This window comes from Peromyscus californicus, unplaced genomic scaffold (assembly GCF_007827085.1).
Source record: "Peromyscus californicus insignis strain IS unplaced genomic scaffold, ASM782708v3 Scaffold_12__1_contigs__length_115047231, whole genome shotgun sequence".
NCBI lineage: Eukaryota > Metazoa > Chordata > Mammalia > Rodentia > Cricetidae > Peromyscus > Peromyscus californicus.
In genome coordinates, this window is record NW_026294413.1 from 75,451,726 (window position 1) to 75,468,472 (window position 16,747).

At 40.5% G+C, this 16,747-nt stretch overlaps 1 protein-coding gene across 1 annotated transcript in view; it reads right to left on the bottom strand.

Annotated features, from left to right (window-relative positions):
* Window positions 1–2,707: 2,707 nt before the first annotated feature.
* Window positions 2,708–16,747, bottom strand: part of Ktn1 (kinectin 1) — a 96,821-nt gene continuing 82,781 nt past the window's right edge. The window contains exons 39-44 of the mRNA XM_052733408.1: window positions 16,476–16,559; window positions 16,230–16,313; window positions 9,497–9,580; window positions 7,000–7,095; window positions 5,975–6,092; window positions 2,708–3,633 (exon numbers count right to left, since the gene is read on the bottom strand). Coding sequence (XP_052589368.1) covers window positions 5,988–6,092; window positions 7,000–7,095; window positions 9,497–9,580; window positions 16,230–16,313; window positions 16,476–16,559 — 453 coding nt within the window. The 3' untranslated portion in view covers window positions 2,708–3,633; window positions 5,975–5,987. The remainder of the gene's footprint in view (window positions 3,634–5,974; window positions 6,093–6,999; window positions 7,096–9,496; window positions 9,581–16,229; window positions 16,314–16,475; window positions 16,560–16,747) is intronic.

Consider the following 16,747-nt stretch of genomic DNA (forward strand, 5'->3'; position numbering starts at 1 on the left):
TAGTCTCCATTGGAGAAAAGCAATCTCCCTTTGCCAGTGGGTATCAAGTGCAGATTGCTTCTTGGTTAGGGGTGGGAGCCCGTGTCCACTTCCCCCTAGCAGTGCTGGGACTCCATCTGGTATGAACTTGTGCATGCTGCCAGGCTCTGTGAGTTTATATGTGCATCGGTCCTGTTGGGTCTGGAAGACACTGTTTTCCTGGAGTAGCACAAATGTCAACACAGTGAAAAAGGCAGATGGTATCTTATCAAAGTGGTTTTGACCTTCAAGACCCCTAGAAATCAAGGGTCATGGGGTGCCAAGTGGTCTGAATGTCATACTTCTGAGAACCACTCAGGAGACTGTCCCTTAGAAACTATCAAGAGAAGACAAGAAAGGCACAGTGGTAACAGAACAAAACCATTTTAAAATTACCTTTTTCTACACAATCTTGAACTTTTCTCTACCTACAATTACACACACATCATTACAGAGATGTATATGCAGGCATGTATGTGCTCACATGTCTGTCACAGGCCAGATGGCTTAGGCTCAGGACTGGCTCTCCTGAGTAGCCAAGACAGGTTTTCACATCTACAGTGGAGAAGATGACAGACGTATATCCCTTCCCTACCTCAATATAATCTAGTGAAGAGTCAAATGTCCAACCCAAGTAAATGTGTTTAAGCTAGTTAGCAAATGAATTGTGCATGATATTGTTATATAACAGAATTCTACCAATGAACATGAAATGGTCTACTTTTCTAGGGAAGCCTAAAAAGCAAAACTTGAGTGAAATGAGACACAAAAAGCAAAACTTGAGTGAAATGAGACACATCGACCGTCTGTCTTGAGTGAAATGAGACACACCGACCTGAACTCGGTCCTCTTTGCCAGTCGCTCCCCACGTTGCCTGGTGCCGCTTCCTCTTGTCTTATGTAAAGCCTGGCCAGCCCCCACAGCTGTAGTGCTCTAGTCAAAAGACTGTCTGTCCTTTCCTTCCTCCCCTGCCTGAGAATGGAATCTCTGGGTGGGGGTTGCTCCTGGCAGCCTTCTCCTGGTGGTCTCTGCTCCTCCCAACCGCAACCACCACCTTCCAATGCCGGACCTGACAAAATCCACTGGTTTCAGTCCATTACTGGCTGACTTCATTGCTTGGGGCCTTACAGAATATCATGCCAGTGTTGAGTGTATAGTGCAGGCCAGAACCCTTATTACACGATCACCAGTGCCACCAGCTGCAGAGGAGTTCAATACACAAACCTTGGGAGCAGGCGAGTTGTATTTCACATCCATAACACATACCATCTAGGGGAGTCCTCACAGCATTGGCCCCAAAGCTCCAATTCTGTGGAAACACAACTGTTCCTCTCACTTGTAGCTCGAAAACTCAAGACAGCTGAAGCCTAGTCTTCTGGACAGTGTCACTGACTTCTAGGAAACTGGTGAGCTTTCTCACACCAAGAGAAATGGGCTGCTTCATGGGCATTCCCATCCCATCTCTTCATTCTCTTTTGAGTATCAACAAGTCCCCTTCCAAATATGTACGTTGTTAAGACAGTGGAAAGATGAGCATTGGGACCAAAAAGCAAAGTGTCTAGCAAGGCCCTTCACTATTCATGACTGCAGCTCTAGGAATATTTAATCTAACGGCAGAGACTGAGAGCACAGAGCTACAACTGTCCACCTGAACCATCACTGAATGGGAGTGTGGTTACCTTTCCCTGTTACTCCAGAGTGGAGAAGCTGGCTAGACTGATAGATAGACCAGGGACAAAACTTCTAATATGATTTCATACAGGAAGTCATTAAAAATGACTCATGTCTCAAATAGGGATGAACAGTACTGCGAATGTCCCACTACTTCAAAGGCAAAAGATGCTTGAATGTGTGGTCATGACATTGAGGGATGGGCACAAATTAACAGGGATTGAGCTGACATTTAAAAGAAAAGAGGCCATTGTTGTTTTGTAATTGGGTCTTGCTTTGTAACCCAGGCTAGCTTCTAATTCATGATCCCCTTGCCTCTACTGACCAGCTGAAGTCTGATGAGTGTTGTGGTGTTTTGAATTGGTAAGGCCCCCATAGACTCATGTGTTTGAATGCTTGGCCCTTAGGGAGTGGCACTATTAGGAGGTGGGGCCTTGTTGGAGGAAGTGTATCACTGTGGGGGCAGGCTTTGAGGTCTCATATATGCTCAAGCTACTCCCAGTACACAGTTCACTTCCTGCTGCCTATAGATCAAGATGTAGAAGTCTCAGCTTCTTCTCCAGTACCATATCTGCCTACATGCCACCATGATGACAAAGGACTAAACCTCTAAAACTGTAAGCCCCAATTAGATGTTTTCCTTTATAAGAGTTGCCGCGGTCATGGTGTCTCTTCACAGCAACAGAAACCCTAACTAAGACATGTGTATACCACTAAGACCTACTTCAAAAATAAAACAGCTCGAGACAGAAGGGATACAAAGTGCAAAACCTTTGTGTGGTAGAAGCATGAATTTGTCCAAGAAATATCAATAAGGGCAGGGGAGACACCTCAATGGTTAAGAGAACTTCTGCTCTTCCAGGAGACCTGGGCTGGAGTCTCAGCACCCACACAGCAGCTCACAAGTCTTTAAAGTCCAGTTCTAGGAGATTCAGTGGAAACTATATGCATGTGTTTCACATTACATGCATGCAAGCAAATCACTAATGCACAAAAAATAAAAAGAAAGAAACACCAATAATACTAAAAGGTACTTTAATACTTAGTGGTACAAGATACTTGTCAATTGTTATTGCCATTTGAAGAAAACAGTGACACCTCCCCCAAGCGCGCGCGTACACACGTGTACGTACACACACACACACACACACACACACACACACACACACACACACACACCCCTTTCAACAGAAAAGAGAATGTATACAACACAGTCTCTGGACAGGAAAACTTAACAATAGTAATAATAGTAAAAAGAAAGCAGAGCCCTCCTCCTGATGGAGGGAACCAAACGCCTGCAGCATCCTTGTCGCCCACGCCGTGGTACCGGACACAGCCCTGACCCACAGAGGACACAAGGTCTAGTCAGGAGGTTGCAAGAGCAACAAGACTTGTCCTGTTTGGTGGTTGCAATTAGAAACTGCATTCTAAATGATCTGAATGCTGATGACACCTGCTCAAACTCAATGAGAAGTAGAGTGAGTCATGTTTGAATAATAAGTGTCCCTTTATTTGCTGATTACATTAGCAACAAAAGTGTTTCCTTGAGTTGATGTCAGAGGCAGTTACTTCCCAAGTGTTAAGTAAAGCAGTGTACAACATCAGTATTAAAATGTTAAATTTCACGTTGTCTACACCACTTTGATCTTCGGAACAATTTAATTGACCAAAATAAGGTAAAAGATTACATTTATTTTATATTTAGGAATGTAAAGGTCTAATTATTCAAACAGTTTTATTATAAAACTAAACTCTGAAGGTGTCTACAGAGTTGGCTTTTTAAAGTGTTTTTAAGTCAGTAGTCTATCAAGGGTTAGAAAAGACAAAACTGTTCAGTGTCTGACAAAGTAGAAAGGGTGAAACATAAATAAGGCTTTAATTTGGCAAAATATAATACAACGCCTTCTGTTAACTTCTAATGAGTAATTTCCCAATTACTTCACTCTGTAAAAGATAAGAAAGTAATCCATTTAGAACAAAGTAAGAAAGGTACCCTGAGTGCTGTATCCCACACATACTTCATGAGATCACCCTGGCACTTTCAGGGGCACCCAGAGCAATGCGCTCTGATGGTAATCAACATGAAAAGAGTCTCAACATTCAGAAGAAGATTTCAGGGACGTATTTTAAAAAGAGAACAACCCTGAGAAGTCATTCTTACTAGTGTTGCTCAGGATATGTAAACCTAAGGGGCCAGTGCTGAACAGACTACTAAGCACAAACACGGTCTGAAGCCAGCAGGAAGTAACCAGTCATCTAGGACCTGTTCAAAGCTCTCTAATAATTAGGCCCTTCTCATAGCACCAAGTCGGTATTCTTGGCGTATTTTGTCCAGACTTCCAGTATCTATGCCATTTGCTGTATGCAAAGAAAAACTTCAGTAAATCATTAATTATGTTGGCAAAACAGTTTTAGACAGATGTTATTCTAGAGTAGACAGAGAAATTACAGCAAGGAAAGAAAAAAACACACTGAGAAAAATGTCTTATTGGGAACACGTGTTAAAAAGTAAAATAAAGCCGGGCGGTGGTGGCGCACGCCTTTAATCCCAGCACTTGGGAGGCAGAGCCAGGCGGATCTCTGTGAGTTCGAGGCCAGCCTGGGCTACCAAGTGAGTTCCAGGAAAAGGCGCAAAGCTACACAGAGAAACCCTGTCTCGAAAAACCAAAAAAAAAAAAAAAAAAAAGTAAAATAAAAACTTAGACTGGTGAGGCAACGGTGGCGCACGCCTTTAATCCCAGCACTCGGGAGGCAGAGGCAGGCGAATCTGTGTGAGTTTGAGGCCAGCCTGGGCTACAGAGTGAGTTCCAGGACAGCCAGAGAAAGCCTGTCTTTTGTTTGTAACAAACAAAAATTAAAAAAAAAAAAAGTTTAAAACGAACAAAATACTTAGACTGACAACATGCAGGAAAAACAAGATTAAAGGAAGGGTCGGGCCATGCTCACAAGACAGAAAAAAAATGTCAGGCTGAAGCTACAGAAAGAAGTGAAATGCAAGAAGTTCTCTATGAACAGAAAGCAAAGCTGTCTGCCATTTGAAAAAGCCAAGTGCCAGGAACATGACTTCAGAAAATGGGGAAAGGAACTTACACTGGAGGGCAAGTAAAGACTGAGATGGGCTCACTGTGCCCAGTCTTCTGAGGGGAAGTGAGCATTTGTAAGAGCACGAGCTTAGCGAGGCTAAAGGAGACGTATTATAAACACTAAGTGTGACACTACATGCCTGCCACATGACAAGAGAAGCCTGTCAACTTTGTCACAGACTTCCTAACCTATCCCTGGGGCCTTTGATAGGGGTTCTGAATGGCAGTTTCAGGTGTCCCTTTGTGCCAACAGGGTATCACCATTATTTTGGAGCAAACAGCCTCAAAAGGTGAGTATCTGAAATATTCTGTGTATACTCAAATGTTCTACAGGTAGTATGCTTTAAGTCATTTATAGGAAGCAAAACATAGATAACAAAGCCTCCATTCAGCAGCAGGAATACAAGGCATTTTTAAATGCTGCTAAATGCTGAGTTTTCTATAGTCATGTAAGCAACAAGAGCTCACAGCATGATCTAATGATGGATTTATTATTTCTCCTAAAGCAAAACTCTCACTTCAAGCATAAAAAATTAAACTTCTTAGATTATCTACAAAAGCAAACTCAAACAAAACACCAACTTGGTACGGTGGTGCCTCTGTAATTCTAGCACAATGGAGGCCTCGCCTACCACTACCTGAGCAAGTCACCACAAAACAAGAAACAGACAAAACAAAATGCCAAGCCAGCTTCCAATCTACAGCAATGGTGTTAATCTAATACTCCCATCTTTAGATATACAATAAACACTGTATACCTGTTTCATGTTACAAAGTTATGATGGTTTCATTTTCAGTCTGGCATTGATAAAACAAAGGCAAAAGCATAAAAGGAAGGAAAATGTCACATAGACACTTGCCCTGAACTAGGATCAGAATCAACTAATGGGCAGCTGAAGGCATCATGCCAACAGACCAACCCAGGCAGGCAGTCAGGTCACAAAGCATCTGCCCGTCAGAGGCTGAAGTAACCACACCAAGATGCTCTTCCTCTAGACCAAGGACTGCAAAATATGCGCAGGCAGGAGAGAAACCAAGCAAGGAAAGTCAGAGCGCCCCCTAGAAACTGGGAGAGGGATGAAAAGGGAATCTTTTCTACAGTGAAATGAAAAGTGGTCTATCTTATGGCGAGTATGTATTTTACATGTACCTCTCCCCTACTGTGTTAGGGATAAAGGAACAGCAGTACTTGGTGTGCATACCCCGCAGCCAGAATCACTTCTCCTTCATGAGTTGCTGATTTACTTCCTGAAGCAACTGCTGTAACTGGGTCACAGTCTGATTGAGACTCACAGACATCGTCTCTTTCTCAGGAGACCCCTGAAAAGAAGGTAGAAGGGATAAATAATAATCTCAAAAACCTCCAAACACAAAGACCAAGAATGTGCAACCAAAAAGGGGAACTGATGTTTTTAAAAATGTAAATGAGGGCCGGGCGGTGGTGGTGCACGCCTTTAATCCCAGCACTCGGGAGGCAGAGCCAGGCGGATCTCTGTGAGTTTGAGGCCAGCCTGGGCTACAGAGTGAGTTCCAGGAAAGGGTCAAAGCTACACAGAGAAACCCTGTCTTGAAAAAACCTAAAAAAAAAAAAAAAAATTTAAATGAGGAAAATCTGAACATTTATTAAAAATATTAGCAACAGGAAAATGTTTGCTGATTAGTAGCACAAACTGGCACGGAAGAAAATGCAGCATAAAATGCTGGCCACAGAGGAAAAATCTAGTCTGTGGACATTGTAAATAATGTATTTTTTTCCTTTCAAAAGACAAAAACGGGCTGGAGGGATAGCTCAGCCGTTAAAGGCTAGGCTCACAACCAAAAATATAAAAGACAAAAACGACTATATTAAAAAAAAAAAAAAAAAGGCTTGTCCAGCATAGGAGAGCATACCTCCAACAGTCCCAGCCACAGGTGCCACCCACAGGGTTCTTAGTGGGTGCCAGAGCTACCCTCTCTTCAAGGTATTTTACAGGGCACTCAGTTGTTCCTCTGACAACCCAGGACAGGAGTTATTACCATTTTCTTTTATTAAAGCAGAGCGACTAGGGAATTTCCCTTAGACCACACATGAAGTTAATAAGCAGCACTACTCTAGCCTCAAGTCTGTCCCCTTCCCCCAGACATAGAAGCACAGTTCGGAGCCAAAGATTGGTCTTGCGCATGCTTGTTCTTCAAAAAGTTTACAGGGCAATTAGCCTAGAATCTTGCGGATAAAGGAAATACATACCGTTTCTGGGGAAACAGCACTGTTCTCAATAACAGTAGAGTCTCCAGCAGCTTTTAGTGAAATTCTTGAATGGATGAAGTTCAATGACTGTTGAGCCTGTAACAAAAGCAACAGGGAGCAAATACATCAAAACACACAAAAGAAATAACTTGAATATGTATTTTGCACAATGTAAAACTTTGGTCACCAAAATGAAAATAGCTATATCTCCCACCAGCTTATAAAACATGTGTTTACACTTTCAATAATTCAAACACAGGAACTGTATAAAGAAATTAAAACTAGGAATAATCACACAGATATTTAAGTTTTAGTCTAGATTATAAGTCTGCCAAATCCCACCCACAACCTGCCTTTTACAGCTCACATTTAAGAATAGGTTTTATGTTTTTAATTAATTTTGAGACAGCCTGATAGCTCAGATTGGCTTTGAACTCATTAAGTAGACAAGGGTTATGTTGAACTAATGATCCTCTGGCCCTGCTGCCCAAGTAGTTGTATTATAGGCATGTGCCACCACACTTGGACTTTCTAGTTTTGTTTTTGAATGAAACACATAAGAATATCACACTCAGACCACTGAGTTTGCTGACTACTATTCTGAATCCTTCTAGGAACATAAAACACATTTAGATAAAACTAGCAGAAAATTTTGTATGAATGGGCTCCAACAACATACTTTAAGTTTTACGCTCCAGGTTTTCCAAAATGTTTTGTTAAAACACTTTTAGTCCATAAATATTTACGTGCATTTCCAACTCCAATCAAGTATTCCTATAACATAAAGGTAGGTGACTGCAGCCGGGCGGTGGTGGCGCACGCCTTTAATCCCAGCACTCGGGAGGCAGAGCCAGGCGGATCTCTGTGAGTTCGAGGCCAGCCTGGGCTACCAAGTGAGTTCCAGGAGAGGCGCAAAGCTACACAGAGAAACCCTGTCTCGAAAAAACCAAAAAAAAAAAAAAAAAAAAAAAAAAAAAAAAAATAAAGGTAGGTGACTGCCACCTATCCTTGCCATTTCCACCATCACACATACCATGGCCTATCTACATTTTTAATATCCTGAAAGTACTGTATGAGAAACTGCATTGCCAGGCTAAAATTACATCTTTTATATTTTGATTCATGGGCCAAAATTTAAAATAACATACCAAATTAAAGTAAGAGTTTGTACTCTCTCTGGGCATGGTGGCACACACCTTTAATCCTAGCTCAGGAGGCAGCTTAAGGCAAGCTGGTCTACATAGAGAATTACAGACCAACCAAGGCTACATAGTGGGACCCTGTCTCAAAATAAAACAAAAAAGAGTTTGTACTCTAACACAAACTTCCTGAATTCTCATTTAACATTTCATCTGCATTTAAATAATCTGAAACTTTTCAAGCATTTTTTAATTCTTAGTTTCCTGTATTAATAACAATAAGCTTTAAGTTTAAAAAGGAAAATACTTTTCATATTCTTATGAAATGATATGGCATGATATTTAAATGAGAAACTTTTAAAAGATCTGTTAGCATATTAATATTTAAATGTTTAGTAGTACCCAGTAATTGGTACAGGTATCAAAATTTAAGCTGTGCAAACCCTTGATTCTGCAATTCCAACAAAGTGACATATGTAATTTTTCTGATAAAAAAATCTTCCATAAATACTAGCATCGTTCTAAGCCATCTTTGCTTTAAAGAATGCAAGAACAACTACAAACACAGCACATCAGAATGGTAAATAACTTGTTAAACAAATACAGAGTAAGAAATACAATCCTAACAAATCATCAATTTGAATATGAGAATAAGAAAAACACTTGTGCTCCGCATGGTGGCACACACCTACAATCCAGCGGTCAGGAGGCTAAGTCACTGAGTTCAAGGCCAGCCTGAGCTACATCATGAGGCCCTGTCTCAGAAGAAAGAACAGGGTGGGAGAAGAGGGAAGGAGAAGAAACAAACACTGCTACAAAGAAATGAATGAAAGGAACAAACTTCTAAAACTACAGATATTTCCACATTCTTCCTTTCCATAAACAAACAGAAAGGTACTTTATAAATGACAATGGCAAATCTTACTTTAAAACTTGAGAGTGCTGGAGAGGTGGCTCAGCAGCTAAGAGCATGGCTGCTCTTCCAGATGACCTGAGTCCAATTTGCAGTACCCACAGGTAGCTCATACCCATCTGCAACTCCAGTTACAGGGAGGAGTCCAAAGCCCCCTTGAAGTCTCCAAGAGGTACTAAGTACCCATGTGGTATACAGACATACATGCCAACAAAACATCCATACACATCAAACAATAATTTTAAAGAATTTTTCAAAAGTAAAGAAATGAAAAGTAAGAACTTTAACTCTAAATTGGGAAGCAAGTGAAAATTTTTGTCCCAGCAATCAGCAGCCTACACTTCAAAGGACCCAAAAGGACAAGAGCAGTTTTATAGTGTGTCCACTCAGGACGCGTGCACAGCACAGGTTGGGGATACTGTCTCCAAGGCAAGCAGCATCTTACCTTATGCAAATCATCAGCTACCTTCTTTCTCTCACTTTGTTCATTTTGAAGTTTTGTGAGCGTTTCATTTAATTGTGTCTTCAACTGTAGAAACACAGGAACAGAATGATTAACTTCATTTGCATGCTTATTTGCTAATGCAGCATGAATATAGAATGAGCTCTTAACAGCCATTATGCACAGTGGATTAGCTAAGAGCTGGCCAGAGGTACAGAGAAACTGGCAGCAGAAGTCCCATCTGCAGAGCAGAACTGAAGAGAAGCTACAGAATGAACAGAGTTTAGTGTAGAAACTGTCAACCCCAAACCAGAGCCAGATGCTAGCAAAGTGCCTTTGAAAGTTACTCTTCATAGTTATTGAAATTATTCCAAATCAAAAGGAAAATAGAAATTTTCCAACCAGCTTTAAAATATTCCTTTAATCTACAGTTCTCTTAAAAACTCTATTGGGGGTGGGGGCTGGAGAGATGGCTCAGAGGTTAAGAGCACTGGCTGCTCTTCCAAAGGTCCTGAGTTCAATTTCCAGCAACCACATGGTGGCTCACAACCATCTGTAATGAGATCTGGTGCCCTCTTCTGGCCTGCAGAGAGATGTGTGCAGGCAGAACACTGCATACATAATAAATAAATAAATCTTAAAAAAAAACCCAACAACTCTATTGTGAAATAATCGTTTTGTACACTGTGAAGATGTGTCACTCAGATAGGTTTAAAAAAAGCTGAATGGCCAATAGCAAGTCAGGATTTTCAGGGCACAGAGGAGCCGGGAAGAAGCAGGGTGAAGTTGCCAGCCAGAGGCAGAGGAAGCAGGAGGAGAGGTAACAGCCACGAGCTAGGTGGCTGGACATATGTTAAAAAAAATGAGTTAATATAAGTTATAAGAGCTAGTTAGAAACAAGTCTAAGCTATCAGCAGAGCTCTCATAATTAATAAGTCTCCATGCCATTATTGAGAAGTCGATGGTCCTGATGAAAAAGTCTGACTACAAACGGTAACCAACGTGGGGACACATATTTCCACATAAGACCTAAAAACGTTCTAAAAAAGGTTCCAAACAAACAAAAATGGAGCCAACAAGGCTTCCGAGTCCCACAGTTCTCACGAGGCTGCAGTACAGAGAGCGTCTCCCACTCACTGCCTACAGGCAGCGCACCATGAGCTAAGCTGCATGGTGGTTTAAGATTTTGATCATGCAAACAGAAAAGGTTTCAGATGTCAGACAGAAAAACTGTAAACGGGTTACAGTGTGTTGAAACTGTGCGTGGGCTAAAGAAAGAAAAGAAAATGGGTGTAGATAGTTACATAAAAAAATAGTTTATAAATAATAAGATAAAGTCTTTAAAGAAAAAATAATACAAAAAATACATGTAGAGGTGAAAAACACACAGTCTGGTCTTGTATGGTGTTGTGTTGACTTTACATTTTTTGATTGCTGCTGAGCAAACAATAGCTGCTGAGAGACATTGGATTATAAAAGCTACTATTTTTAAAATGTCTTAACTTCAAAATGGAAGTCAAAAAATATGTTATGTTGGGGAAGAGGTTATACTTGTCTCCACAGAAAACAAAAGGCTATGGATTCATTCAAGGTTGATAGAGATCAGGTTTGATCAGGGGAGACACCTGAAAATCCTGGCTATAAACAAAGAAACATAAAAAAACTACAAGACAGGTGACATATATTTTACCTGCTCAAACATAGAAAAATCATCTTTAACTGACTTGTGTTCACTGCACATTCCATACTTGTGTTAATGCAGATATGCATGTTACTTTTGAAACTTTATGTGTTTTCAGAGCAAAGGGGCCAAACACCAATGAAAATGGGTGGCCCAGGTGATCCAGCCTCTCAGAGTGTCTCTGTTGCAGTTTCCTCAGAGTTCTGCATCCAAAACAGCTTCAAGGCTGCTGGCTGACATGGTCCAGCCTCATAGACTATAGTAGCCAGGACTTGACCATTATCCTAATTTTCTCAGGGTCCCTCAAAGATGTTAGTGCCCCCCAGCCAACAAGAAGCAGACTAGAGAACACAAAGTCCACATTCCCAAGAGATAGGGTGGGTAGTTTTTGGTCATTTGGTGGGTTAAGGATGTTTGTCATTGTTTACGGGGAGGGGGACTAGTTACAAATTGTTATTGGTCAAGGAGATTAGATTCAGGGATCTCTTTCTGAAGAGAAATATTTTATATTGGTATGGATTTTTGTATATTGATACAAATATAAGGTTATTTTTGTCAGAACATACTAAACATACATTTCTTCTCTTGTTTAAGGTGGTGTAACTATGCATCTCATTTAATGGAAATTTCTAGTCCTTGAAAGTTATTATTACAAACTATTTAGGATAATAAAGAAATGCAGGTTAGTAGTTAGTCATCTATAACTTGCAGTCATGTTAGGTATGTTTTCAAGGCCAAACATAGATGTTTTAGATACATGGTCTTCAACCATTTCAAAGACTGACAGACTGGCATTTAAAATGTTTTTAATAACATAAGCCTTTCCATGACAGTAAGACTCGTCTGCTCCTGGCAGCACCAATTTACTTCAAAATAGGATGATGGGCATTGAAGAAACTCCATATGGATTTTGCTTTCAATGTGGCAAAACTAGCCATTTGGGCAAGAAATTGCTCTTGTCCTGACTGCTGATAGTACACTACACAAACTGGATAAGCAAGACACAAAGGAAAAAGACCATTGAACTTTGCCAAGATAAGGCAGGATCATCCTTCAAAATTCCTGTTTCATAGAAAATTCTGCCAGACATTCTGCAGGACACACAGGAAAGTGACTACCAAACTTTGCCAAAACCAGGTGGGACAGTCCTTCAAAATTCTTGCTTCACAGAAAAGTCTGTCAGATATTCTATGCCTACAAGCCGAAGATGGTGCCCCAACATTGCAGAGGAACCTTGGGGTGACTGTACAGGCAGCTAGATGTTCCTGTCGTTTCTTAGTTTTGGAAGTGGCTTACTCTGCACTTTCTGTTTACTCAGGTAATATTATATCCTTCTCGGGTCTTTCACGGAGTTGAAGACGATGTAGTTATAGTTGCAATTTTCCTTAGTTATGATAGAAGGTAAATTAGGTACAGAGCTTTAGACTCATGAAGATAGAATAATGAAATATTTTCTCCTAATATGCCAAATGGAATGGACATTGTAGACGTAATTCTTACTTGACAATTATTCTTATTTTATATAGTTTCAATACCTTTCCTTTCTATTTAGACAATGCCTAATAATTGTTCTTATTGTATATAGTTTTACTATGTTAGAGTTAAAACCTTTCCTTTTTATTTACACAAAAAGGGGGAAATGTTGCGGAATAATTTTTTTGTACACTGTGAAGATATGTCACTGAGACTGGTTTAATAAAAAGCTGAATGGCCAACAGCTAGGCAGGACTTTTGGGGCACACAGGATGCTGGGAAAAAGCAGGGTGGAGTTGCCAGCCAGATGCAGAGGAAGCAGGATGTGCAGAAGGAGAGATAACAGCCATGAGCCACGTGGCAGGTCACAAATTAATAGAAATGGGTTAATATAAGTTAGAAGAGCTAGTTAGAAACAAGTCTAAGCTATAGGTCAAGCTTTCATAATTAACACCAAGTCTCCATGCCATTATTGGGGAGCCGATGGTCCCAATGAAAAAGTTTGACTACAAAAGTCAGTCGGGGTACTGAAGAGTTGGCTATGTTTGAGAGCACTTGTTGCTCTTGCAGAGGACACTGGTTTTGATGCTCAGCACCCACATATGCTGTGGGATGTCTTTCTGTATGCTGTGAATATGTATTGCTCCCACTGGCTAATAAATAAAGGTGTTTTGGCCTATGGCAAGGAAGCTTAGAAACAGGTAGGAAATCTAAGTAGAGATACAGAGAGAAGAAAGGAGAGGAGGGAGATGCCAGTCGCGACCCAAGGAGCAGCAAGATGCCAGCAGAATGGCAACCCCATGGCCACGTGGCAAAACATAAATTAATAGAAATGGGTTAATTTAAGATGAAAGAGCTAGCAAGAAGCCTGCCATAGGCCATACAGTTTGTAAATAATATGAAGCCTCTGAGTGATTATAAGCAGCTGCAGGAAAGGGGGCCGGGTGGGATCGTGGGGCCAAGCAGGAAAGGAGAAACTTACTACTACACTACACACATACTGTCTTTAACTCCAGTTCTAGGGGAGCCAATGCCTCTTCTGGCCTCTGCAGGTACCAGACATGCATGTGGTGCAAAGACATACAGACAGGCAAAATACCCATACACATAAAATAATAAATCTAATTTTTTTTAAGAGAGTCAACTGCTTACTACTTTAAGACAATGAATAGTTTAAGTAATTTTGAAAATAGCAGTGTAAGGTCACTCTAGTCTGAACTGTACCAGTAAGAAATGCTGAGATAGAATTCTCAATAGCCAACTTGTCAAAAACAGGTTATATATAAACCCAGTGTCCATGTATAATAACTCTTTTCTCACAACTGTTTCAATTAGATAGAAAGGAAATTGTCCACATTACCTAAAAAGTTAATGCTAGGCATGGTGACATACACCTTTAATCCCAGCACCTGGGAGGCAGAGGCAGGCAGATTTCTGAGTTTGAGCGCACCCTGGTCAACAGAATGAGTTTCAAGACAGCCAGGGCTACACTGAAATCCCATCTCAAAAAAGAAAGAAAAAAAAAAATTACTGATTTTGCCTCCCAGCCACAGGCATGACCTTCCAAACACTTTTAGAGACTTAACAGGAGTAACAAGTAAACAAACAAACAAACAAACAAATACACTAACATTTAAAAGGGGATGGGGAATCCCCACTAGGACAATTTATTTGGAGAACTATATTTAAATGCCTAAAGCTTTTGCTTTTTGTAAAACTTAACTGAGAGTTTTGTAAAGCTTTGGCAGAGAGGGTCATCTTTTGGCACAAGAACACAACAGTGTGTGTGTATGGCCAAGCAAATTCATTTTATTTTAAAATAAAGCAACTATTACAATCACTTAAAATGTTCTCCTGATAGCAGAAGGAACCTTCTAAAAACACACTATAGGCTAACAATGGTGGCATACCACAGGCCTGACAGGTGTAGTATATAGCAAATACATGCACAAAACTAGTCTTATACTGCACTGGAAATGGGTCTAATTCAAACAAAGCATTGGTAAATGAAACAAGATTATGAAAAACAGTTTGTGTGTGCGTGTGCGTGTGTGTGTTTATACACATATGTACAGTACTCTGTATTTATTCCTCATACAACTCTAAAAACGAATTCTCATAAATCACTGTCATACTGGGCATCATGGTGCACACCTATAAATCTCAATAAACTGCAATACTCTGCAAGCTGAAGCAGGAAGATTGCTGCCAGTTCAAGGCTAGCCTGGATTATATAACCAAGAACACTACCTAGGAACAAACACAACTAGGTAGAGGGAACAAGGGAAGACAGGGAAGGGTAGGGAGGAAGGGAATGGTTGAGATATATGTATGAAGATGCTTGATGAAACCCAGTATTGTATGTTAACCTAAAAAAAATTTTTAAACACTAGAGTAAAAAATCCAGAGTTAATAAACGTAACTGCTGTAAGAAAGAGTGATCAGAAATGAGAATAAATAAGTTCTCCTTGTACATGTGTAGTACTAAATGAAACAACTCTCAACTAGCAGGATTGATTTGGAGTAAGGAAAAATTTACTGTCTTCTTCCTAACGTATGCTCAGATACTTAAAAAAAATTAATCTGTAACATTTTAAATCACAAGAAGTTAAAATGATTAGTGTATAAAACAGAACAAGACAGCTATATCTATTCAACAGCTCAGCATGTCAACAATCCATATAAACCCCTAAAAACTACAAGAACAGGAATGCAAAAATGTCATGTCTTAAAACATGTAGCTGCAGCTAGACCTGGTAGTGCAGTCCCCGCTCCTTGGACAGCCTGGGCTATAAAAAACTCACAGTTACCTTAGGGAATTTAGCAAGACCCTTTATCAAAACTAAAGGGAAAGGCTGAGGATGTAATTCAGAGAAAGAATGCTTACCTATTATGCATTCAGTCCTAGGTTTAACTCCTAGGACCACGAGGGAAGGAGGAAGGGAGGAGGGAGGGAGGAAGGGAGGGAGGGAGGGAGTCAGTCAGCAGTCATTTTGGGTTATTATGTGTTAGATAATATATTGACAATAAACACTGGCTCATATCTGTAATCCCAGCCAAAAGACAGAGACAGAAGGATTACTGAGTTTGAGATCAGCCTATGTAACAAACAGACCCTGTCTCAAAAGAACAAACAGAAAGGGAAATTACTTTAAAAAGTTCTGAAATTTACTTTTAGAAAGACTAGTGAGAAGCTCTGGTTGGGTCACTCCCTTGAATGAAGACCGTGTGTGTGTAAGCTTCAACAAGCTTCCTCCAGGTTACAAACTTAGTTAACTATGAGAGTTCGAGAAAATAATCCTTAAAACTCCACCAATCTTTTGCTTCTTTATTCACCAAAAGTAGCACTGCTCAAGAAATTAGGCTGTAAAAGGCAGAAAACTTTGAAACAGTTGGAAGCCAAACATGCCATTATTAGGAGAAAAGAAGAACCATCCTCGGAGACCTCAGGAGAGAAAGACTGGCTCTAACTGAACGGAAGTGCCAAGCTAAAGGGTTGGTTAGCCAGGAGAAGCCTGGTGGGGTCTGTGCCCCAGCACGCGTGGCTCCAGGCTGGAACTCAGTGGAGGGCAAGCCGCTTACCAAGTTAAGCTCCTCATTCTGTCTTACTGCTTCAGAGTATGAGTCATCAAGTTTTTTCTGCAATTCAGTCAACAGATCTTTCAGCTGCAATGAAGTTTAAAGTTTAAGATTGATCTCCATGATGACCCATACTTGGTAGCTACTGGGAAGCTCTTCTACAAACAACTTAAACGGAAATACTTTAACACTCTGTTGCAACTGAATGTGAACTGGAAAGCAAGGTTGAAGACCTTCTGTCATGAGTACCTCTCTGACTTCTGTCACGTAAGTTGATCGTTCGATCTCTGCCTTCTCCAGCTCCATCTCCAAGTGTTCTCGTTCCCGCCTCAGCTGTCAGCACAAAACAAGGAGTCAATACATTGAAATGTCCTGTCCATGGTTTTTCCATAATGGAAAGTTAGGAGTCTAAAACTATTAACTCAAACTACTCAAGATAATAAAAACATAATTAGATCATTAGACATAAAAGTAACATAATGCTAAAAGCGGGTTCAGAGGTTACAAGTGTAGCCATCAGA